Raw genomic sequence first — 27,044 nt, 5'->3', positions numbered from 1 at the left:
TGTCCTTTACTTTATTCTTAAGCCAGAAGTAGTTAGTGTCTTTCTCAGCACAATGTTAAGTCATCAAAGGTGTTGTGACTGCCAAATTGCTCACAGAGGATGGAGTTCCTTTGAGTCGTGCTCCTCTGGAGCCATAGGCTCCTCAAAGCACAATGCTGACACCACACCAGGTAACCAAACAGGAGAACTAGTTCCCAAGGATTTGCAGGCTGTGGGATCTGGCATCTGACTCTGCTTTTATACCCCTGTGTAAATCAATGGTAAAGCCTGACTATGGGTGACCTTAGATCTGGGGTCCCAAATGGAAACATTCCACTTCAGCTCCTCCAAATGGAGACATTCCACCTCAGCTTCTAAGAGGAGCAGGCGCAAGCCCTTGGGCTACAGAAGTGCAAACCATTTGATGAATTCTCCCACACAAAAGTTTCAAAATACATAAATATAAACCTGAAATTTCACTTTGGGGCTGGCCAGAACCCTTGTATTCAAGGGAGGCATCTGGAAGTAAGTTAACAAGAGAAAGGACGAATTAACCCATGTTAGATCTTTCATCCAAAGCAAATGCCATCTGCTGTGCCAAGATTGCTGCTTCACCTGCCACGTCCTGCCTGCCTACCTGCCCTTTTCTTCTTGCAGGATCCCAGGCTGGAGCTGGCAGAGGCAAGTGAAACTCTCTGAGCTATACTGTGGATGAGAAGCTTTATTCAAGGGAGTTATCCTACTCAGGGAGTCTGGCAGTCTGTAAATCACAAGCCTAATGTTCATTGTAAATTAAGGCAGAATCAGCCAGGCAGAAAACTCCAGCGGCTGAACATTTCACGAGTTATAAATAGGAGTAGTTGCCTTGTACAACATGAAATAACCAAGAAACAACAGGACGTCCCTTACATTGTGGCTACAGAGACTCCCTCCATGCACCTGGAGGAAGCATGCACTGTAATAATATAATATATTTTATGATCAATGCTTAGGCTTCAAAGACAAATTCAACTCCTTTTTCTTGGCTGCTCTCGGGTGAAATTGAGTTTGTTGTTCAATTCCAGCACTAGAGAGGGAACAAAGCTTTATGCATTGTTCTTCTTTTACCAGTGTGGAAGAAAAATAAGCAGATTTCAGTTTAATATTTCCCTGGCTCCACTTCTTATCAAAATGCCATTGAGCTTGCTAACAGATTGAGACTTAATGACATGCTTAGACCAATGGAACCACCCAAATCTGACTCAAGGTTTCTCCAAGGTCAAGAGAGAGCCCTATGGACTAGGCTTGGAGCAAGTTGTCAGCAGAATATATGGTGGGGATAGCAGTGACTCTCATTCCAGGAGGGTCTCCCCATCTTCTGCTCAATTTAACCCAATCCCTTGTCCCAGCCCTGGCTGTCCAGGGCTCTGGCACAAGTAGAGAGAACACTGTGGCAACACTCATTTTAACACTATCACTCCCCTTCCTCCTACCCCAGCTGTCTGCAGTGTGAAGCAGCAGAAATCAGCTGCTGGAAAAGAGATATATCTCTGGAAACAAGTCAGATATCTGACATTAATGAGTTGTGTCACTGGTTTTTCATTCTTAAGACAGAAATTGGTATGCCTTCATGCACAGTGATGGTGCTTGAGTCACGTCTGGCCATGGTAATCTGCATGTTGGGCACTCCTTGGAGGTATAACAGCTGGCTCCAGCTGGGACAGGAAGCCACATGAGACAGCCAGCAGGTGTAAAAACATATCAGTCCAGAGGTCCAGGAGGAATAACTGAACAGAGCCTGTCACTCCCATGTTCTCCATGGCTTCCCCATTGCTGTAGTTACACTCACATACCCCTAGCCCCCACCTTCTATTTTTTTAAAAAGCTCTAGACTTTCACAGCCAACTGCCTTTAAAGCTCCTCTGACCTTCGTATGCATGTGCAGCTCTTGCTGGTGTCTGAAGTGATGAAGTCAGTGGTCTGCAGTGCGAGCAGTCATGTCAGGAGTCTTCACTGCAGCAGTTCTGCTTAAGTGGTAGGAAAATGCCATTCCTGCCAGGAAAATATCATTCCTCCCCATTCTCCATGGAGAGATCACAATCTCACCATGTTTCTAGGGATTCTTCATATTTTCTCCTCATTTTTGTTCTCTTTGTGTCCCAGATATCCAACCTTTGCTTGTCCATAAACAACACTGAGCAAAAGCATGCTCAGAATAATGGATATCGTGTTTTGCTCTCCCTGTTTGCTTCAGACTGTAAATTTCTAATTTCCCTTGAATTATGGCAACATCAGAGGGTCTCATGTTGTTTGCAGCTATGGGTGAGGTAATCCACATTCTCTGTGAACCACTGGGGTCTTCACAAGATATCCTTTAGCGTCTTTAAACCATGACCTAAAAACAGAGTTTGTCCAAGTCATTAGCAAGCACGACATCAGCTCAGCAAAAAACAGATGAGCACCCTACAGACAGGTGAAGTGGAGGCAGTGTGTTTGCATTGCTGAACATTCAGAAGATGTAACCGTGACTCTGTGTTGAGGAATTTGCTATCATTGCCCATCAGTGGCTCTACTGGTTTACATCAGTTGCCAGCTTGACCCATATCTCAAGAACCAGTGAGGTGCATGAAGAACCTCAAAGTCACAGCAAGCAGGGAGGTACTCAACTCCACTGTGTTCATTGGGTTTTAGGGAAGAAGGACCACAGAGTTCAAATGCTCCTGCTGTAGCATGTGCTACATGGCTTCAAATGACTCCTCAGGATCAGCATGGGGCTCCTCAGATCTGGTAGCTGACAGATGTGGTGAAGCTACTCACCTGGGGCCACTCACCTGCGTGGCTGCAATGGCAGCATGGGAAGTGCATGGGACTGCACCCTCCCACAAGGTATTAATAGAAGAGGAGGAGATTGCACCTCAGTGAATCTGTCTGATCATTTACGGATTCATAGAGCAGGGTTTTTGCACTTTGCACTCTCTATCTCTGAGTGTTCCTCTTTCCTCGGAAGTGGTGCCACTTACATCAACAGTATTGATGAGCATTTTTGAGGCTTCAGGAGATGAAGTTACTTTATGAAATCCTGCACTCTTTAAATCTGAAAGGACATTTGATATATGGTTAGGGATTATCATAAAATGCACAAGTTTGGCCCCAAACCCATTCTTGGAAAACTCTCATATTCCTTCACTAAAGGATAAGAACTAGATAGAGACTGGAAGTCAGAGACAGTGTGGTTTCCCATTCTGAAAACAGGTCTCCTCTGCCATGAGACTGGCAGGGTGTATTTGTACTTAACAACAAAATCTATTTTTTTCTGTGTTCAGAACCCAAAATACAGCATTCAGGCTTCAGCTGGTTTGGCTTTCTTCTGCAGCAGTACCTGAAACAGCCTTCTGAAAAAGGGAAATGGATATTTTGTCAGCAATAATCAAAGAAACTCATGATTTCACAGAGACACTGTGACTTTGACTGTCATCTGTGTATAATGAGGCAGCAATAGAAACATCATGTCTTCTGCTACTTCCACTTTCAGTATATCAACATATTCACCTATACATACCTTACACCATCCTGTGTATATTGGCTAAAACACAATTATTTAGAAAAAAATCTGTGGGAAAAGTGCCTGACTGAAAAAATGAAATGTGGTATAATCCTAATAACTCCTCAGTAACCTTACATTATCACAATCTCACCACTCATTTCATTTTGCTACTAAATCCCCCTTGCTTTCCCAGGCTACTTATCCTTGCAGGCTGGAGGTCAGGTTGCACCCAGAGTGGCAGATTATTCTCTGATAGCAAGTCCAATAGGAGGGAGATTCCTTGCCTTCAGCAAGTTTTTAAAATGAGATTATTGATTTTACTTTGCAAGTGATTCAAAGTAGATCACGTGACCAAAATCACTGGGATTTCATTTGAGGGCTAAGGACAAAAGGTGAATGTTTTTCTCTGGAGTGACAAGCAGAACAAGCAAAGAAAGTTCAACTTTTGAAACTTCCAGCTCTGCCTTGGACGTTACTGGTGAAAACACAGAGCAACAGAAACCCCACTTCTTTCAGAAGCTCACTGAGTTGTGGTTGCTTAAAGTATGTAAGATTTTCCCTAAGACGTTCACCTAATACAGGATTACCTTCTCTACATTGATTACCTGATCTAGGCACTGAGACCTTTAAGTGCAAAAGGAGCTTCATCTCTGAATCTGTGGAGCACATGGAGAAAGGTCAAATGATCTGAAGTAGAGGACAGCCCCAAAAGGAGATTCTCCTGTGAGTTTTAACGTATTAACTGTTACACTATCTCATAACACCACTGTCCCTAAAACTTGCCCTAGATAAGCTACTGGAGAAACACATGTAAAAGAAGGAATACTTGTAGACTAAGGGTAGTCTTGCAAAAAGCTACTCATTTTGGAGAAAAAAATATGGTCTCTTCACAGGCGATAATCATACACACTGTTCCATAATCACTGGAGGATTATGGGTCATTTGTACCCCTCAGGCTAGTGCCTGGCACCAATACATTCACCTCTGGGATAAGGGGCTCTGTCAGCAAAAACTAAGATGCTCTGCTCTCTGGTTTCTGGAGGCATTGACAGAACCCCAGGCTCCACAGAGCTGGGCTACAGCACCACTTTACATCAAAGGCAGGATGTTCTCTCCTGCCAGATTGAAGGCAGTGCCTTTCAACACCTGCTTCTGTTTCAGGAATGCACGTGGTTCTCTCCAGGCTCTGAAGAAAGGAGACTAAACTCAGCCAGCGTGGCCTGCCCCAAGCACAGTCCCATGTTAGTAAGTCAAAATAACCACATTCCCAGCCAAACTCTTCCGTAGGTATAAATGGGAGAGGGAGTGGAGCCTTCAGCCTCTCTACAGATCGGTGTCTGTGGCACGAATCCCAGGCTGCAGCAAGGGAGCCCAGAGCATGAAGAGGGAGAGGCAAGCAGAGCTGTTGCTCTTTTCAGCTGCTTTGGCTCTTCTCTTGAGATCCTGGCTCTGTTCCCCAACATTATTTCTGTTACCTTGAAGAATGATCCAAACAACTCCAGTAGCATGATCAAAAGAATCTGAAAAAGATCCAGAGGTGACTCAGTATGTTGGTGCCACAGAAGCATAAATGTACTGAGGTATCTCAGTTGTCCCCATTCTCCCCTGCCTCCCACGCAGCTGGCAGTGCCACTGGAGGGGCTCTGAGCACCAGCTCCCCTTCAGTAACAGAGAAAGCACAACTCTCCTCAACATATTTTCTACAGTTGCTATATTTGGCCACTGATGGCCACCTTTGGAGAGGGCAAACCCAGAAACGTTTCACTCTTTCACATTGCTGTACATTAGAAATAACATCCTCTAGAACTGCAGGAGTTAATGCCACACACGGGTATTGGAGTTTGCATATTTTTGCTCTTTAGAAACTTTCATCTGTGAAGCGTAAGACAAAGGAACAGGAAAAAATCCCTGTTATTGCCTACTTTTTGTTTGATGATGCTTCTGTTTTGCTGCTGATGTAATTTATGAACTGATCATAATAATGAATTCATTTATTGGTTACTTGAATCATGTAGCATATTGAGTTTTATTACAGGTATCCAGAAAACATTTCTATTCAGATAATCCTTTATGGCCTTAATGTTCAAGGATTAATTTGTCTCACAAGATGAAAGAGAGGTCAGAAATTCAATGCAATGTGACAACACTCTTTTATTCCACTTATTATTATGGCAACATGCACTGGTACCACAAGTGTTAAGACTTGCATAAACATTCCGATTTTAAATCTTATTTTTAGAGATCTGCAGCTCAGTCACAGATATTTGCTCTAGGCAGAACTTGTCATACAAATATTCAGCTGAGAACTAATTTTCTTTAACGTGTTTTAACATCTTCCAAAACAAACAAACAAAGACTTCAGCACTTTTAAAAACACACTTCTCTGTATCTTGATCAAAACACAGGACTTGATTCAACAATGAGCAGCCTTAGTTTGAAGCTAATGTAAAGTATAATAACATTAAGTGAATTGAGTTACTCTAGAATTAAATTAGAGCAACACACTGGCAGATCAGGCTCAAAGTCTCTTTGTTTATTAGATACTGTATTAGAGTCTTTACTAGATTCTACTTTAACACCAGCTTGAATCCAGCTGAACTCTGCTCCTCATAATAACCTATCTGAAGAGGATAGAAATTCTGGGTCGTAAAAATCTGTTTCCAGATGATCATATATCATTTACTGAGGCATCTAACAACCCTTCAAACTTGTCTCAGCCAAGATAAGTGAGGTGAGTGCATCTCACATCTCCTGTTCTCATTTATTCAAAATGAAAATTCAGCTTTGATGGATAACACCTTGTGTAGAACACAAACCAGGACTGACTTCAAATAATCCGAACACTGATCTTGCTGCTAGCTAAAGCAGGCCAGGGTGTTTCTCATTTTGTTCAAGATGTTCATAAACATTCATTTAAACATTAAAGGCAACAAAAGCAATGAACAACAAAAACTCTGGAAAACAGTCTATACTGCAGAGTGCTACCCCTGAGCTCCTTTTTCAGTGCTCCTCTTGTGTTGAAGAGATAGAAAGAGGGCCTGTCAGTGGGTGACTCACTTCAGAGAAGCCCTGTGATATTGTTCGGCTGAACCACCCTCTGCAAAACCTTGCTTTCCTTCTCCAGCTATTAGGAAAATGCACATGATGAGTTCAGATGTAGGGGACTTCATCCGGACAGATCTTCTTTGGCAATCTGTAGTAGAAAGACAAGTGAGGGGATTGCTACCCAGCACCTTTCTTGGATTTGCAGCAAATAGCAAGAGCATGTTTGAGAACAGTCTTGAACTAAAGAAGGTTATTGTCCTTTCAGTAACCACAGTCCTCTGGGGAGTTTCAGCTAATGTGGATCTCACAGAAGGAGCATGTATGCGTTTTTTACTTCAGCTTCTGCCCAACACCAATACTATTGACTGTGTCTATCAGGACCATGTGTGCATCTGCAGATGTCTTTGCTCTTGTCACCACCTCCACAGATGACCTGAATAGTAAAGCATGTCCTGTCCTCAAACCAGAGACAGACAAAATCCCAGATGTAATAAAAAGAAAAAAAACATTTCTGCATCTCCAAAGAGCATTGGGGTTGGTGGGAAAAGGAAGGAAAGTGTCAAAAACTGCAGTTCTGCTGCATGCCCCTGGATGTTTGGGGTAATTAACTGTACTGGTCAGGCTTCAACTGGAATATTGTGGTCAGTTTTGGACTCCCAGTACGAGATGGATGGTAATAAACTGGAGAGAGAGCAGCAGAGCACTGCTAAGATGGTCAGGGACCTTAAGCATACGGCCAGAAAGGGGCAGCTGAGAGAGCTGAGAGCTTGTTTAATCCTGTTTAATGTGATAGAGACTAAGGGATGATTTAATAGTAGTCTACAACTATTTGTAGGGTATTTACACACATGAGACAGCCAAAATTTTAGTATTACCAGATGATAACAAGGGGCAACCATAGATTGTGTCTCAGGTGGACATTAGGGGAAAAAAAAAATAAATGTACTGTGGGATAATATAGGGTACCCAAGGAGGTTGTGGATGGCCATCTTTGGAGGTTTATAAGATTTGGCTAGACAAAGCCACACCTAACCAGGTATAGTGGCAACACTAGTTCCGCAGGTTAGACAGGATGACCTCCAGACATTCCTTCCAGCCAACATTTCTGTCACAAACTATAAGTCCTGTTAATTGACAGTAACTGAAACAGCTTCAAAAGGAAATGTGCTTGTTCACAGGGGAGGAAAAAATGTCTGTGCGTGTATGAAAAAATGGACACTGGACCCTGCAAATCTATACAGGCCAAATGCAGAAAATGCACTTAGAGATAAAAGCAAACATTTACTTTTCTGGCAATGTTGCTTTAGCAAGTTGAAGGTCATCAGCTCATTTGAAGAAAACAGAAAGTAGTGTCACTAAAAATCAGAGTTCTCTGTATTTCCTGCTCAGAGTTGGAATATGAAGCCCCAGACATAAAAGGTTCATAGAGGAGGGGTTTTTTTTAGACAATACAATACCTTATACATATTGGGAGTTAAATGTACTTCCAAAGGGATAGCTCTTCAGCTGTGCAGTCGACGGCTTTGGACGCCAAAAAAGATACTTCGTGCACACTGAATATAACTCCTATGGCTACTTCCAAAATAACCTGGGAACTCTGAACCTATTTGTTTGCCACTAGGTAAAGTTCTACAATCAAGTTTTGAATCACCTCAGTGCTTCTGTGATAGTTTGTTAAAAAAATAAAAACACTTAATAAAAGAAAAAAAGAATACTATTTAGCCAGTGAAGACCAGCTGGCTGAGGAACATAGTTTTTCCCCAAAATATCTGAAGTTTCCTGTGCTGCTTCTCCCTGTAGATGACTCCAATGAGACTAAGCTGTTTACATTTTTTCAAACCCACTTTATTTCCTGCCTTTCCAGCTGCAATCCACAGTTTGTGCTCAGTCCTGGTAACGCCGGATTTTCCAGAGTTATCATTATATGACCACAAACAAATGTTTCAAAAACACTGAGGCAAGTGGGAAGGACAGATGGTATATCTTGTATTGGCTTCTTCACTGTTTACTGCAAGCGTGTTGTGTGTTATGGATAGTTTATAAGGCTACAGGAGGACAGCAGAAAGGCAGGGTGCTTTACTGGGGCCTGCGAGCAAGCAGCTCGCTGCCACACATGGGGCAGGTGAGAGCCACTGGAGGAAGAGGGGGAAACAGAGAGCCTGCAGGCTGGGTGCAGACTCCCAAAACAGGAACAGGAGATTTGCCTGTAATAAAAAGTCTCGTAAATAACCTGCAGGCTGCCAGCGGAGACGACACTTTCCTCGAGTGTCAAATGGACCCAAGCAATGTGGGAAGCTGCTCAAAGAGGAAAAGCCAGTCCTCATGGGCAGTAGGCAAAGAGTTGGTTGTGATTGTAATTGTCAGCAATTACTTTGCTCTCATCTGTATTCTTATCAAATCAAGTATTAGAGACTGGAAACTCTCTTGGTATTTCAGGCACAGTCTCTTCAAGGAAAAGGTGCAGGTATATCTGCACCTCTGCTGCCTCTGAGCATCTCCCTTTCCTGTCAGCACAGCTGAGCAATCTCACTCATTCACAGCACTGACTAGGGGCTTCCTGACATTAACAATAAGTGAGCAATCCCACATCATCTTAAAAAATGCAGTTTGGATATTTCTGCTAATTTTCCTAGAGATGAAAAATAGTGATTTTTATGAAGGGAATTTGTAAGGTTTCTTGTAAAACATGTGGAGAAGTAATTATTACCATATTGTTAGCCAGTCACTGCAGTGTGGTTTGCTGTCTGCACGGCTTACAGAGAACCTGTGGTGCATTCAGGAACTATACACTGGCCTGTTAATTATGCAAGCCTAGTTACTTCCCTCTTTTTGCCTCTAAGAGGATTATTAAAAGTATCTCTATGATGGTATAAAAACATTTTTCAAGGGTGCTCATTGAAATTTGTTTCACTTTCTCTTCTTAGGTTTCTTTCAGACTTTCTTCTATTTCATGTTTGGTTTACAAAAAAAAAAAAAAAAAAAAAAAAAAAAAGGTAAAAAAACCCCAAAACAAACGAGGAGCTGAACAACTCTGGGATGCTCTGCAATAACGAATTAGGACAGACTGGGAAGGAAGGTACCAACACGCAGCCTTAGCAAGAATTCACCCTTCAAAAATCCAAGAGGATTTTATGCATGAACCTTAATAAGGCTATTTGCAGATGATGAAACTCTCCTGTCAGCATCTCTTTAAAGATTCTCAGTATAAATATCAACAATCTTGCCGGACAAGTGGCGAGATGTTAGGAGGCTTACTGCATGCTGTGCTGTGAAGCTATCTAGTTCTAAAGAGCAAATGACTCATTTAATAGACATGGTTCTGTTGAAAGAACATTCTTCAGAGCTTAGTAAGAGGTTTAAACCACATTAACATTAGAAATCAATGAGCCAAAAAAATGTGGACTACTGAGGTCATGGTTAATAAAGACAGACTTCAATTTTATTTTCATATCCTGTTTTTGGCCTAATCACTTGACCTAATTTTTAAACACAGTCTGGATGTAATTCACCATTCCCCACAAAGAGATTGATTATTTTTTTCCAGTTTTACCCTCTTCAGTAATTTCAGTGATATTAAACCTGATTTACACCAGAGGAACTGAATACATTTGCTGATATTTTCAAAGAAATTTGCCACCCAGTCCAAAAAGCACAGACTAGTTTAATGGTGCTATTTGGAGCTTTTCTGGCTAAATGATATAAAGCTTCTGTTGACTATGTAACACTAAAACACATAGCAATGAGCCCACTGCTTGCTTTCTTCTTTGAATGGCAGATTACTCATCTTCATTGTCCAAACCAACATGGACTGGAATTGATAGAATGGCACTTCCCTCACTGGAAACAAGGTTGTTTCTGGTCTGTATGCAGACTGAAGGCATGTTGAACAAATTTTTATATTAATTACTGCTTATGTTTAAGATCCCCTACTCATAGACGAGCACTTCAGCAAACAGGATTTGAATTGATCAGGCAGTGAGCCACCCTGAAGTTCCTTTTTAAGCTTCCTGGCAGGAGAAGGCACAGAAAAGAACAAGATAGGATATTTGTACCTTTAAACTGTATTTCCAACAAAATAAAGACATTGACAGTCTGAAGGAGCTTTCTGTATTGTGCTTATTTTTACTGAAACCCCTGAGAAATTCAGCTCTTAGCAAAGGAAGGGAAAAGCAAGAATCCAGGAGCTGTGTGGCAGAAGATAGTCAACCTTGAGCACAAAAAGCTTACAGTTGCACTACTGCTAGAATGTACTTTCCGGAGCAGCGTTCTTGCACACAAGGGAAACATTTCTTGTTGAAAAGAAATACTGCATCTTGGGTTTGTGAAAGGAGCATCCATCATCTTGAATAAAACATTTATGTAGAGGGAGAAACACATTATTGGTGAGAATGCAAATATCTCAGGTTTTCACCAAAAATTCTTCAGAAAATATTATCTATCAAAGTTATGCTTGAACTGAAAGCGAGAGAGACTACAGTGTTATGGTAAAAGAGAACCTCAGATGGCTAGATTAGTATTTACTACCGGATGATCCTTAGGGGTCGTTTATTCTATTAGTTACAGCTTTTGTCAACTCAAATAGTCACATGCTTCCATCAGTTTCAAAAGAGAAAATAAAGATGAAAAAGAGCGAGCTTCTGACACTTTAAATTTGGTTTTAGACGCCCCACCGCTTAGATGCTAAGCCATAACTATCCAAGAACCACAGACCTCCCAGATTTCTGGTCAGGGTTAACTCATGACATAAGTTTTTCCTGAGGTATTTTTACAATTGCTTTCTGGGTTCCAAACAGTGGATTTACAAAAGATTAATAAAATAGGAAATTTTCATGCAAGTTGTTTAAGATCTAGTCTCTAGACATAGAGTCATCTGTCATCAATAAAAGCACAACTCATATACTGCCCATGATTACTACTGGTGCACTTAGCATGTCCCACTTTCTGACAAGGCATGTTTTTGTCTCGTTACTCTCCATCATCTCTCCTCAGAGTTATTTTAAACACCTCCAGCTGATGTCTGGACACAAGGACATCTGAACTGATAAGAACAGCTTATTCAATACTTTTTTTTTTTTAAATGACATTGGTCATAAAATGCCCATCTGCTGTATTTCAGCTTTGGAGTAGTTCAGCTTTTGAGATGTAATGATTTGCTATTGCGTAGCAGGAAAAATTTTTAAAAATATATATTTATAGTCTCTCTGCAAAACTAACACATTTGTATTATTCACCTATCAGCCTTTGTTTGTTCCAATGAGGACAAGGTCAATACAACTCTTACTAGATTAATTCTGTGATGCTATACAGCAAAGCCTTTAAATATTGACGCTTAGTGGAGGACAAAAGCTCAAATGTTTAAAAAAAAATGGAACAAAGGACATAAAACTATTTCCCTAGAGAAGTCAATAAAATAGGATTCCAACACCGCTCTGAAACCTTCCAGTATTTCTAACATGGAAGGCTATGAGCAATTTGGCCTGTTCATTCCATTCTGTGGTCCTGCTATATTCCCATAAGTTGGTACAACAGCCAGCAATGTTGGTTGTCTGTTTGAAAGGAGAATCAAAATAAAAGCTAAAAAAGTGTCCTCTTTATCCCCCACCCTTTTATTTATTTTTAATTTTTAATTTTTTTAATTGCTTCTCTGGTGAAGGTTTTGGAAATCTGCCAGATACAGTTATTTTGGAAATACACATTCTTGCCTGGTTGCTTTACCCATGACTCAAAAACTGATTCAGAAAGCTAGTACTTTGGTAAGACACTCAGTGACTTCAGGGTCTCTAAAATAGCAAAGATGTACACTGGCAGGGCCAGACGGAATTGTACCTGCCTCGCTTGCTGTTCTGCAGGCACTGTTGAGAACAAGGTGGGAGCAAAGATTGCAAGATGTTTAGGTCCTGCCTCTCTACAGCTTTGTCTGAACTCCCACAGACTTGTCCCTGGCTGTCCAGACCAGGGATCTATTGCAGAATTTTCCTTCTGGTTCACAAGCCATTGGATTCTTCTTGAGAGAAAAGCAAGGGAACATGGTGAGGGAGCTAAATAAATGAAGTGTGAGGAATTGAATGAAAAATACAACCTATGTGCATAGAGAAAAGAGACAAGATTAAGATTTATATTCTTGGTATATTTCTTTCCAGGATTGCTGAAGTATACGTTTCCCTCAGTTTGCATCATCTGCTCCCAAACTTGCAGAAGTAAGATTTTGTTTGCTTTTGAGTTGAAAGACATTCTTTTTCTTTTAGCCTTTCCTGTAGAAAAGAGAAGCTGGTGTGAAGAATAACTTGTTTTGGCAATAATTAATGGTTCTGATGATTTCAAATCATGTAACACCAAATCCTAAGTTTCACTGAATTTCTTAGCTATTAGAAATAGTCAGCACAGAGAGCTCAAGAAATGCTGCAACAACAACATAATGCACATAGCAACTTTCCTCTTCTTTTCCAGACCAAAAATTGTTCTTCTAAGCAACTGCCCTACAATAAGCTAGTTTATATTACAAATATTTTAAACATTTTTCCCATGTAACTGGATTTGGGCTCAAAAAAACCCATGAACTAATTTTAGAATTTCTATTAAATAATATGCAGAGGATTTTAAAGCTTCTGTATAAAGCTATCAAATGCCTAAACCACAGCATGATTACACTCTCAGGAACAGAAAAAATACCAAAAATTATCCCTTATGTTTGTAATAGTGGTATCAGAAAAAAACTATACACAATAAAATACAGTCCACATTGCGAGAAACATCTTAGTAAGGATTTCTTCAATAAAGATCCACATATAAACTAGGGTGCCACTTGTGGTGGTTTTAAGTTGGCTGGCAGCCAAACACCACACAGCTGCTTGTTCACACTCCCCGCCCAGGAAATGGGGGGAAGAATGAGAAGGATAAAAGTGGGAACACTTGTGGGCTGAGATAAAACCAATTTAATAATTGAAATAAAATAATAATGACAGTAATAACAGTAATAATGGAATATACAAATGAGTGATGCACAGTGCAATTGTTCACCACCTGCCAACTGATGCCCAGCCTGTTCCACAGCTAGCAGTGCTGGAGCAGAGACAATTCCGAAACTGAGACCACAATCCCAGAAGAGAGCCCGAGAGAGCCCAGAGCTTTCCAGCCCACCCGCATTTATATACTGAACATGATGTTACAGGATATGGAATATCCCATTGGCACAATCCAAACGCCAGTTTGGGTTTGGTAATTTACTACGTTGCCCCCAAGTTTCTTCTGCACCTGCAGACTAGCAAAACATGGAAAGTTGGAAAGTCCTTGATTTCCCAGCAACAACTAAAATCATTAGCACGTTATCAACATTCTTCTCATAACAAATCCTATACTGAAACCAAAACACAGCACTATTCTAGCTACTAAGAAGAAAATTAGTCCTATCCTGGTGAAACCAGTATGCCCTTTTAAGGCAGAAGCAGAGCATTTTGTAATTTTCCCGTGATTTTTATTTGTCCCTTTTACAGAAGTAAAGGCCCGCATTCGCTCACATGTTTGGTTTCTGCATCTCAGTACTTCACAGCATGGCCTGCTGTGCTGGGACGACCTTGTTGACATTTGAAACACTTCCACATTACTCTTTCAATTCAGATCACAAACACATCTTTGAAATTAGTTTCTCAATTGTCCCCACTCACTCTGCTTTGGTTCATATGGATTGGTTTTAAAGCACAGAGCTTCCAGAGGAAGCTAAGCCAGAGCCCACCTACCATACAGCCTTCAGCCAGTAAGAGGTGTCCAGTCATAGGACTGGACATGAAAGAGCCTGAAAGATCTCCTCACACTCCCAAAACCTGGGCTAACAACACTCTGAATTCTTCTGGTGCTCCACACTAATTTCTTATGCAGACTCAGCCTTTGCTTCTGCGTGTTTAAAACAGGGGTTTTTGTTAGCAAAATGTCTCCAAGAGGATTATTCTTAAAAACCAGGTAATTAAAATGTCCAATTAAATGGCCTTTCCCTATGCCAAAACTGTATTGTGGTCTCTGATAAATATTGTATTCACACGTCATTAAAACAGTAACAGCCAGACTAGAAAATTTTTCCCATGGTGAAAGTTACTTAAGGAAGAACCACGTGCCTCTGACACAACTGCTTTTGTCAGCCAAGGGAATAAGAGATTTGTAGACAAAGTTTTCTTGTCACTTTTGAAAATAAAATGTTTTCAACTGGATGGGGAAAGAAGATAACTACTGAAAATCCTTTTTGTGCAGGTAGGTATTTTTTTTTTTTTAGTAACTGAGAGATAAAGAGCTAAAATGAATATTGGACAATAAACTCTTATACAAGCCTAACAGCATCCCTTCAGAACAAGCTTATTCTCAAGTTCATTTCAGTTAGCACGGCTTGTCAAAGCAGACAAACCAATCCTCACAGAAACATGTTCACAGACAAATTGCCCGAGTTGTTCAGCACTGTTATTTGGCAAGGTCTTCAGCCAGATGGGTTTACTAATGACTCCTGTAAGGTGTTTAAATCAGAATCTAGTGCAACATATGACTGCCATGTTTAATTACTCTGAGTTAATACAGCTTAATGGACATTGTTTGGTATGTAAGAGTCAGAGTTTTTGATGAAAAATACAAAGACAAAATAATCTTTTTTTCATTTGAGTTTAAGGATACCAAAGCCTTCATTCTCTGTCCATGTATAACCTTTCCTAACAGTGGTCATTCAGAACAATTATTATAGCAGGAACAGATATTTGTTCAACCTACAAAACATTTCTTTGCCAATATGCACTAACAATGGATATAGAATTTTACTTGCATCAGCTGAATCTATTTCTTAACTATTCAACAATTTTCTGTAGGTTTGCCTGAATGCATTCAGCTGCTGAAAGGACACTGGGATACAACCATGATCTTGAACTGTTTTTTTCCTCTCAGAAGGATATAATCAGGTGTGCTCATTAGCTTCATTTCATTTTGTAAAACTGTATTTTTTTGGAGTAGAATTTAAGCTCAGTACTATACACAAAACATCTCACATATGCTAACACTGCAATCAAATCCTCAGTTGTCGGCACAAGAAGATGGCAAGCTATATGCTGCTACAATTAATGTAAAATAATATAAGGAAACTCGACCCTTTTTGAAAACTTTCTTTACGAAGTCCTTTTGGGTAAAGCAGTTTTTCTCATAGGTCAGTAATCAATGCCTGTGAACAGTGAAAACAGCTTATGTTCCTTGACCTGTGAAGCTACGTCCTCAGTTATCGGATAGGACACACCAAAGAGATCAACTCTGATAATGTCGAAGGTCCCTCAATGGTAACAAAGAATTGTGAGAGCTCCGGTTGGCTGGACTATCTCCAGATTGAGAACCTAGAGAGTGGGCTGAACAGAACCCTGAGCTGTTACTGGTGACAGTAGTTATAAATAATACAAGATAAAGTAATTGAGGTTTAGATTTTTAACATTTATTAAAAAAAGCAGGATGTATGTTCATTTCAAATTAAACAGTTAAAAATGTTAAAGCATACAAACAAATTAATTGTGTACTAGCAGCATCCAATTGTTAGAATTTTCTAGAACTCCTCAGTACAGTCTCGGCAAGCTAAAAATATTACATCTTGCAACCAACTGACTTCACCATAGTGCAGATAAAACAAACTTTATAAAAACAACAATTTAAGGTTAAATAAGCTTAAATAAAGGTGTTAAATACAAGACACTTGATCAAAGCTTCTGTACAAAGATAAACAAATTTGGCATTGTACAATTGATTGGCTGGCTCACACCATACATGATTTCAATAGTTAAGCAGTATAACTGTTTAGCTGAACATCGACTATACAAAAGTAACTGAAGTTGGGAGCGGGCTAACCCCAGTGAGCCATTTACAAGGCATGTGTATTTTTAGAAAATCAGAACACTGTTTATATTCAGGCACCATTTGTTCCTGCAAATAAATAATCTCTAATGTATCTGCATCCAAACTAGTGTTAAACACATCAGTGCTAACATTTTATAAACACAGCTTTGTGACTATTCACTATACCTCCATTCTTATTGCTATGACAATGTGAACTGTGGAAATAAAACTACTGTACATACAAAAAAATAGAGCACCTTTTAAACATTAAAGTATATGTCTGGTTATTCTTTTTATCTTACAATACTGAAGCCCAAGCTAATGTAAATTGCTTTAACATCTTCACCAGCGCACCTGAAATGCAGGAACTTAAAACCCCAAATATTCCTCTTCAGGCAAGCCCCAGCCAGAGCATCTTCTAAAAATGTCTAAAATGACACTAAGGATTTTTTACATTCATCTGCACACAAACAAATATCTGCTATTCTCTGCCTTCTTCATATGAATTTAAAGACGCATTACCACAGTTCTCTCTCCTTTTCAAATGAATAAAGCTGGATAGAGAACGTAGCAGAAACACCTAATATGGATTGTGAGAACACAGTGAAATTATTACCCCGCTAATTCAAAGAATACAGCTGTTACATTGTTCAAATAAGCATTTTCCAGGGGCCCAGTCATTAGGATTTTTTATCTATCGTATTGAAAAACCATTCTGTAAATTTCCTCAGTTGAGCAGCTGCTGTTTGAGACTCCTCCTGAAGTCTCATGTTATCTTGTCTCAGGTGCTGTACTTCTGCTTGGAGAACTGCCTTGTCCTGTTTTTCCTGGTTAATAAAGATATAAGTTGAGTGAAGTGAGTGGTCGTGATGACAGCATTTATTTTTGTTGTTAATATTTCTGTGCTAGTCATGCAGTTATATTTTGTTGAGCTTCCTAATCCATTCTGACAACTACTATCTGTAAGTTAATTCCTCAAACATGCTTCAACTACCTCATTCATTCTGAGAAAACATTGCAAGCTAAAAGGAAAACTAGATGCTACTTTAATACAAAAATTACAGAGTTTACTCCATTTAACAAAAATAAAAAAATAAAATCAGGCACTAAAAGGATAAGAAGTTTTTAGCTATTACAAACCATAGGTGAGAGCCCAAGTCATAAAGAATTGATTTCAAGCGTATGTTAAGGAGAAAAATACCTAATTTAAAAATTGTCCCTTACATGATTATTTTCTTATCAAAACTAGTCTTATTTCTACCGGTCCTGGTAGCTCAGCTCTACCATTCTCCAGCTCAGAAATTAGACAGCAAATGAGATACAAAGCAAGTCATTGCTACGTGACCAAGATACCACAAGTCAACAAGGATGACAAATTTTGAGTGCTAACTACTTAGTAATAGTGCCCGTGTCCATATCCCTATCCTTTGTTAAATCCAAGAAGATACCATAAATGGAGATGGAGTGCTTCCTTCTTTCTGGCGTATGACTATGTATAAAGCTACTTAGCCTTGCGGCAGCCCATTCACATAACTGTTTCCATAGGACCTTCTGCATCTCCGTGATGTGATCAACCATTGGGCTCTACCATACATTAATTACACTAACTAGTTTAACTGATGTACTTTTTTCAAGTTCTTGATGAACTCTGCATAAAAATATAACTATTAAAACTGGAATGTAATAATATCGCTCATGATCTCTGTTACCTTTCTCAGGTCGGTTTGCAGTTGCCGGAGGATGACTTCTAGCTGGTTTACTTTTCCAGTCAGAGTACTCGGAGTATGTTCCCTGTAAAGCAAACCACTACCTTCAACTCTGGGTTAGTTAAAAACATTTTCTCCCTTAGCTTTTGCAGAGTAACACTCTTACTGACAGCAGAGGAAACAAATCAGTTTAGGCATAGTTAGGAAAACACAGACAAAACCAGCATCAGCAAAAGACTATTACTGGAACATAAACCCATTGCTGCAATACCTGAAATATGGCACTGCCTCTCATGTAAATCAGGCAGAAGTTACAATGATTTTAAAAAGGAATGTTTTAGGAATTACTTGTACATACCCTCACAGTGCAAGTCAAACTTGCTGCTAAATGTGCCAAGCACCTTTGTTAACAAGCTGCTTTCTGATAAGGACTGTACTAATCTGAAGCAAGCTCCAGCAGCAATTATTGTAAACCAAAAGAACTGTTAAGAGGTCTTTTGTCTGGTCTGCAGTTGTGTCATTTCCAGTAAAGAATAAACCTATGGCTTTATGGAGACAAATATTTTGTTTAAAGGTCAAAGCATATGAAATATTGCCACAGCTTAATCAAATGCATGACTGGAGGAAAATACTGAGAATAGTTCCTGTTTCCTGTATAACCAGGAGCATTGTAGGAGACAGTTTCATATACGTTATAGATGAAATTAGCCATAACGTGAATCATTTTGTCTAGAATAGAGTTACATACAAAGCTGAATCAGTTGCTTCATGCAAATACACAAATCTGAAAGATTTGCCAATGCTAGAAGTGGAACATCTTTAACAGTCCTTTGCAATCCTTACTGATGACTAGTCTGGGGAAAGATGTGGACTCACAAGAAACACACTTTACCATGTAAGTAAGTTAATTTCTGTAAAATTGGTTCAAATTAAAATGTGATAGTTTAACAACCAAGAAGATTTTTCCCTCCATTTCCAGCTATTCTGTTCCTGCGTCTGACGAGCAAAACTAATCAAAGATGTGTTTTTCTTTTAAAGTGTACCAGTGGACAGGTTATACTACTGGAACTGTGTTTTTAACAAGTATACTTCTCAAAGCAGGAAAGATGGAGTGGGGTGGGGAGAGAAGAAAAAAAAAAGAGAATAATGTCTCCAAGAGCACTGGGAAGAATTGGAGGAATTGGGCAGTTTGGCATAACAGTTTCCTGTAGTCCTCAGTTGCAGGTTCCCTTAATTAATTTACCTCTGTATAAATGAAAAATTATGGATTTGTGAGTAGCAAATAGTTGCAAAAGATAGGCAGAAACACCTCTTCCAAGGTCTGAGACATATGCTGCAGATAAGGTTACTGCATACTACAGATTTGAGCTCCTGTTATTGGTTCTATTCAAATGAAAACAGAATTATTATTGTATTGGAGGAACACAGTGAAAAATTTGATTAGCTGAAACTGTATCTAACTGTACTCTGCATTAGAGGCCTATTCTAGTGAGAGAGCTTTATCTGACTATATTACAAATTTTCTAGATAGAACTGCTCAGAGGTTGATTCCAAGAAACAAAATTTTTCAAAATTAAAGACATGATCAGTCAAGGTAACGGGTCTGCCATCAAACAGCAGTGAAACTTGAATACAGACAATCTGACATGCAAAGTTAAGAGAAAAATCTTTTCTTAAAATATTTTTGTAAGAAATATGCTTTAATTCTGACATACCCAGTAGCCTCAAGGAAATCTTTTCCATCTGTGGGGCTCTCATCCAAAGGTAACTCTTGTGTTCCTTCCAACCCCTGAGCTTGCCGCATATCATTCAAGGTGCAAAAAGATGCTACTCTCTGATCTGTAAAAAAGTAACGTAAGTATACGTTTAAAGCTGGACATATACAAAACAAAAGGCTGCATTACAGCCACTATCCTGGTTCAGTCAGAGAAATGGATGTAGGCTTCTACATCACAGCTTTGAAGATAATCAGCAGATGTATAGTCCAAATAGTTGGCTTCCCCACATCTGCATCCAAAGGCAACCCCAAAGCAAGTTTATCTGTCTATCAATCAGCAGAATAAGATAGATTTGTTTGGACCAGTTAATGTGGATATGAACAGTAAATTGGTCTTGATGAAATCTGCAGAAAACCATTTGAGAATTCAGGGTCACAATCAATGACAATAATAATTCAGTGAAAAGGTTTGCATTTTCCATGGACTTAAAGCCATAAGATTCCTCAGAAATCTGCACTGTTCATTTCATCCTGTTTTACTGTCTCAAGTATTTGCAGAACCTAATGGTAATCTGCATACTTGAAAAACAATAAATTCACACTATTTTTATCAATTGAGTTTTTGTTATATATATTACTAAGGCACGCTATTATCTATATTGGATTCCACCAGAACATAATCTAACGAGCACAGATGTAATTACCTATGGATATACAGTGTGGTTGCCAAAATACGTCAGTCACCACATAATAGGAGTATGCCATGCAGATCATCAGTGCACAGAACAGGAGTAAATGATGCATTCATTAGGATTTAATTTGTCTTCTTAAAAAAATAATAAAATTCCATACTCTGTAGAGATTGATTTAACTTATTTCTGTCAAACAAAATCCATGTCTGTAGGTTTGTATAAATTCTGGCGACAACATGCCTGCCTTGCCCTCTCTCCCCTTGCTCTACCACCCACAGGCCCGAAGCTTGCATTATCATGCAAACGTGCAAACATAGGAAATATTAAAGAAAGTTTACAAAAGGCAAAAGCCATCAAATCCCAGACCATCACCTAGAAACGGCGTGTGATGACAGAACGGCCCAAATTCTTCATCTGAGTCAAAACCTGGAATAAGATTTAGAATGTTCCTATAAACAAGACAGTCCATCCCCACCAGAGCAGCCGTGGCCCTCGCGTACAGTGCACATTCCCCGTGCAACTCATGCCGGCTCTCGCTCCCAGCCTTGCAATGCCATTTTTACACAGCACCAACATTACAGTAAAGCACGAGGTGTCCTGTCCCGTGTCTCTCACAGTAATAGCCAATATCGCGACACAGCATGACAACATGATACAGAAAAAGACAACCCTCCACACTCTTAAGCACCCAAACAGTTAACACAGGCCAGATCATTTAAAAGTTCTACCAAAAAAAAAAAAAAGGAAATCACTAAAAAGCTCTTTAAAGGGATTTTTTAAATGAATAGTTTTAAGGAATAGCAAAGATTGAAAATTCATTTTATAATATAATGAAGAAAAGTTGCATGTCATTTTTTGTCCAATTTTAAAGACCACAGCTCATTCGCCCTTTTTTTACCCTTATTTCTGATTAGTGATGGATCTCAGCAAAAATGTACATGGCTTTTTCATACGTGCCAACGATAAGGTACAAATGTCATTTTAAGCACATAATCAATGACATAATTTACAGATTTGAAACATGTTAAGTTGAATAGATATAATTAGTACAGATAAACTAAAACTAGTTTCCCAACTGAAACGCAGTATGTAGGCCAAAACCGAGACTCTGCAAACAATCAGTTTCAAGTACATATCTAATTATTGATTTCACCTTTATGCTGTTCACATTTTCATTACCACTTGATAAAAGAAAACAAAGCAAGCAACAAATGTTATGCTGTTGCTATTTTTAATATGGTTAACAGTACATGACATGTGACCTTGTGTCTCAAAGGCAATTCTACTGTAATACAAAAAAATCTGCATTTTTCCCTCTCTGCCAAGTAAGCTTAATTAAAGAGAATGGCCACTTGTCTGGTTTATTTTGTCAGCTGAGAAGAGGTTTTGTCAGTTTGATTTCCCCAGCAGTATTTGAAAAAAATATTTTTCTTGATGTATAAAAGCAGGTGCAAAAACAGGTACATGCAGCTGTTAATGAAGTCACTTAATGCCATTTTAAGCACAATATTTTAAAATATTTTCATATTATTTCAACACACAACAAAAATATAAACAAACAGGTGCTTGCAATGAAGTATAATGTGTGGATTAACTTTTTCTTCCTTGTGTAATCCTTAATGAATTTTAACTCTACATAATTAAAAAATAGTATTAACACTTAGAGTAGGAAATTCATTATTAAACCTTTTCTATTTTCCTAGTATAACTTAAACATAATTTTCCAATATTCATATTTTTATAAAATATGAAACCATAGTCTCACATTCATCAGGTGAGGGATAAAGTTACTACATGGCCACTAATAACCAGAAGTCCCCAATCATATATCATCCTATGTAAATTTCTGTGTTGCTCTTCAAAGAGTAGTTCCTTAATTTTCAAAAGCCAGGTCAGCGTCAAAATCGTTCTCTGAGCAAGTTAGTAAGACAATAAATCTCTGTAATAACTAGTGCATCAACAAGACCCTGCACTAGCAAAATATTTTGTCTTTGAGTACTTTTCAAGGACTTTTAAAGACACATTTTTATTTTCAGTAACTATATCAAATCTCAGCAATCTCCCTTTAAGTATGCAGCTTAGCAATAGTTTCACCAATTTACTATTTAAATAAGAATTGTTTTTAAACATGAATTGCAGTGAAGGTTGAACTTGTGCTTCAAAGAGTGAAATCTTCCTACTGATTTTTATTTTAGTTGTTTGGCTCGACTCTATATTCATGAAAATGAAGTCAAAGCTACCTTCACCAACAGTTAATTTTTCAAAAGAAAAATCAAGTGTATTTCTGATTATGATGCTGTTGACAAGTTCCGCTTCCTCTAAACTACAGGGACACCTCCTATTAAATTCAGGTGATATGTGCATACTAAAAAGAAGAAAATACATGTAAATCTCAGAGCTCTTTTTTTTTTTTAACTGGGACATCCTTGCCAAACCCCACACAGGACCCATGTATAGAAAACTATATGCAAAAAATATATTGGTGTTTATATCAAAGGTTTAAGCAACAGTTAACCTAGCAAGAGCAAAGATGAGACAAAATTCATGTCTCATTTTAAAGTAATAGAATTGTACGGTTGTAACCACTAAGAATTTGAATTTGGATTTTCATTGTTCCAGATCTCTAACAGAGGCCAGAAAAAACTCCAGATAATTCTGATGTACTGGAGAGCAGAAAAGGTTAAAATGAGTATAGTGCATGAAGCCACTCTCTCATTATTAAGGCAAAGTCTACCCACAAACATACACTGACATATCCACTGAAGCAAAAAGTTACACATGCATGCACTAGAAATGACCAAATGTTAACTAAAATTTTTCATTTTTTTTCTTTTTCTAGCAGTTTAACATACTAATTTAGTTAAAATAATTCTCTCTCATGCTGAATGCTTCACTTCTTTCTCATTATGTGCAGCATTACTTGCATTAAGCTACAACGGTTTTAAATGGGAGTATTAAAATAATATTAATTATAGTAGCACAGATGTTTCTGCAAAGATAAATTGGCATTAAGAAACGCTGCATTCTGATTGGCACTAGTAGAGGTTCATAAAAATAACCTGGGAAAAAAATCAGAAGTTGAAACCACCTATTTTAATGAACTAAATCAGAGACATTAGAGGGACTTTCTTAGGCTGTTAACCCACAGTATGATTTACCAAACACTAAACAGCTTTTTAAAATCACAATAAATCCAGTTTATAGTAGCACAAAAGGTATAAAGTTCTATTCATAATAATAATCAATATTTATGTTTGTGCCAATTCTCTTCTATAATGACAGTAACAGATACGGACATAGAATGAATCATAGAATGGTTTGGGTTGGAAGGGACCTCAAAGATCACCTAGTTCCAACCCCCCTGCCATGAGCAGGGACATCAAGAAAGAATTCTCTTTTTGTTCCCCAAATCATTGAAAAGATACAAAATTAGCCATCAGCATCATAATACACATGTTGAAAGCCAGTCCTTCTTCCCTAACATGGAGATCTATTGGTAGAATAATACAAAAAGAGAATTAAAAAAATACGTTCTCTCATTTTCCCTTATTCTTTGCTGAGATTTCTTTGTGCTGCTTTTTCTAATTCAGCTATCCAATTTATTCTACAAATTCCCATATCTTTACCTTTACTCAGTTCAACATGCTTGCTTTCTTTTTGCTTCTTTAATTTCTCCTTTTTACCACAACTGCCCTCCCTAGAACCCCACCTCTTTTCCTGTACAGTCACATCCAGTTCTATCTATTTTTATTGTTGGCTTCAGGGATGGATAGAAAAAGATTACCACAGTGTACTTCTAGCAAGTCAGCTGCTCCCTGGTTACTGTCCCTCTGCAGCTCCCACAAAAGTAAGAGAAGGGGACTGGAAGTTGCCTATCCATGTATGAAAGAAATGGAAGGATACCCCTTTCTACTGATTGCATGCATGCTAAAGATGATCTCTGAATAAATATCAGAGTCAAAACTATTTTATGAAAAGGAAGGCAGTGTGAAGACTTAAAATAACATTGCACTGTGCTCCGGTTTATGGACACTGACCCTCAACAGACACAGCTCAAGCAAAATCCCTTACTGATGCATATTCTGGAGCCTGTGGAGTTCACGCCTGCACAGCTCTCCATTGCACTGTGAAGACCTGTCTTAGGAATAACAGAGGATTTTCAGGAAAGTTTGAAGTACATATTCAGCTTCCCACAAAAGTTCTTGCCAAGCAAAAGCAGTGCAAATGAAATCCTTACAAAGTGAAAAATATTATCATCATACTTTCAATTAAAAAAAAAAAAAGTAATGACTTACTATACCCTCATAGACCACAATTTAGAAGCTGCTGTTCTACAGAGGATCAAGGCTTCAGTTGGCTAAAAGCTAATACTAATTACTAAACAACCTAGCCAACTGTTAATTTGAGGGGAGGAAGGGAAGCTAAAAATGAGACTGCTGTACTTGTTACACGCAGGAGTAAACTCTTGAGTACAGATGATGGTAGCAAAAATCTTGCTACTATATTTAATCCTTAATACAATCAATAACAACATTATAAGCACCTAAAAAGGCTATATTTAACATTAATCAAAATATAATTGCCTTTTATGACAGATAGATGAAGGATTATGAGGCCCACAATATGGATGTTGAACTCATTAAAATACTTAAGTTGTCAATATACAATCTAGAGAGTTCACAGCGGAAAACTCTGACCTTGGAATCAGATAAGTAATTCTAATAAACTGATATTAAGAAAAGATCTTTTACAAAGAAAAAACCTAAAATTAAGTAAGTCTTGTATCTAGGTTCTAGAAGAGAACACAACTTTGAAATATCAGGTTGGCAAAGCCAAACTAGAGAACAACTCTAACGTTAATGTCTTAAATCAGTACCAAACAAATCGTATCCATTATACGATCTTTTTCATTGAAAGTTTGGAGGGGGTGTTGTTTGTTTTCGGTTTTTTGAGACAGTCCTATATAAAATGTGATCAAAGCAGATTTATATTCAGAAATGGACAAACTTTAGAATCATCCCCTCCCTTTTTCACATTGATAGAATGCAGAACAGTAGTTCCAAGCTATTTTTAAATAGTAAGTTGAAGCAACTCCTAAGTCAACAATATTAAAATCCATAAGGAAACTGCATCTGCTACTTCATATCCAACACATTCCCTCCCAGTGATTTTTTTATGACATGCCTATCAGTTTTTCTTTCTTAAATGACTTTCAAATTGCAAGATAGGATAGAGAAAGCTGAACAAGGGCTTAAAAATTCCATTCCTTGTAAAAACTTCAAATTGCAATGCTATGAATTTAGTCAAAACTTACGTATATCTAACATATACACAGATGTCTCTACTGCAGAGTCCTAAACAGAAAAGAATTACATTCCTTCATGTAAAACTAGATTATTTACTACTTGAATTCTTACAGTAGTAAAAAAACCCAAACCAAACCAATAAAAAGTTTCTATCTTGCAACTCAGACCATCAGTTCTTCAGCATTATCTACAGCTATATCTAAGATTTTTGCAATTAAAACCCAACAAGTGAGTACTCCTCCCTAAGATCGGACACTGCAGATAGCTATGGTGTTCTACCTCTCTCTCTCTCAAATTCAAATGGTAATTACACTCACATAACACTGAACTGAAATTATTTTCATCAGGACATTAAATAATAAAAATAGCAAAAATCTATTAAAGTTCTTAAAGAAAGCTAAAAATACAGGAGCATAACTGGTACAGAATGACCTTTCAGTCAGCTGAACTCAACATTTTTATTAGTGTTTAAAAATATTCTTGAAGTACAGAGTTACAGAATTAGTTGTTTACTGATCCAAATTTATTTTCAGTTGTTTAAGGTGCCAATAAAAAATAGCAGGATGTTCCCTCAGCAATCAGACAGGGAATGCATGGGAACAGCTGTCAGATTCCCAGCGTCACAGTAGTTCCTGCCAGCTACAACAGGTGTGTTTGAGTAGTACTGCATAGTAAGGAATACACATACAGTTAATTAGGTTAAGAAACAATACAGTACTTCAGATTGCAGTTCTCCTCATAAAGTTAAGAGGTTATATATAAGTTAAGTATCTTACATAATGATGACTGTGGTAATTTCACCATTATTCACAGATATCTCTGATTTCCCATACTTTCCCTAATGAGAGTAACATCAGTTAAGAAATGTCAGAAATTTTAGGACTGCAGACACCTAACCAAAACATTCCTCAGACACAACAAAATAAACACATTCAACTGTATATATTCATATATACGCTCAAACCATCATCCATCTTTCTGTGTTTATACATTACAGGTAGGTTTAGCTCTGAGAGGTGAATAAGGTTTTTTCTTAGTTAACATGGTCTTATAATTTAATAATGCAAACCTGGTCTATATCCTGCACCTCAAGTTTTGCAATGGGAAAATACAACGTACATTTTTGCTGTTTTTTTTCAAGAGCTTATTATGAAAACTGAGAGAGACTTCAACATCATTTGGACTACACATACAAGTTTATAAACATAACACAATAAACTCAGGGAAGTGTTACTC

At 38.3% G+C, this 27,044-nt stretch overlaps 1 protein-coding gene across 1 annotated transcript in view; it reads right to left on the bottom strand.

Annotated features, from left to right (window-relative positions):
• Positions 1-17,067: 17,067 nt before the first annotated feature.
• The window catches only part of SIPA1L2 (signal induced proliferation associated 1 like 2), an 83,409-nt gene continuing 73,432 nt past the window's right edge, over positions 17,068-27,044 (bottom strand). The window contains exons 18-21 of the mRNA XM_010167978.2: positions 20,875-20,928; positions 19,809-19,932; positions 18,097-18,178; positions 17,068-17,214 (exon numbers count right to left, since the gene is read on the bottom strand). Of these exons, the coding sequence (XP_010166280.1) occupies positions 17,068-17,214; positions 18,097-18,178; positions 19,809-19,932; positions 20,875-20,928 (407 nt within the window). The remainder of the gene's footprint in view (positions 17,215-18,096; positions 18,179-19,808; positions 19,933-20,874; positions 20,929-27,044) is intronic.

This window comes from Antrostomus carolinensis, unplaced genomic scaffold (assembly GCF_000700745.2).
Source record: "Antrostomus carolinensis isolate BGI_N321 unplaced genomic scaffold, ASM70074v2 scaffold4105, whole genome shotgun sequence".
In the NCBI taxonomy this organism is placed as follows: Eukaryota; Metazoa; Chordata; class Aves; order Caprimulgiformes; family Caprimulgidae; genus Antrostomus; species Antrostomus carolinensis.
This window is presented reverse-complemented; position numbering and strand designations above follow the sequence as displayed.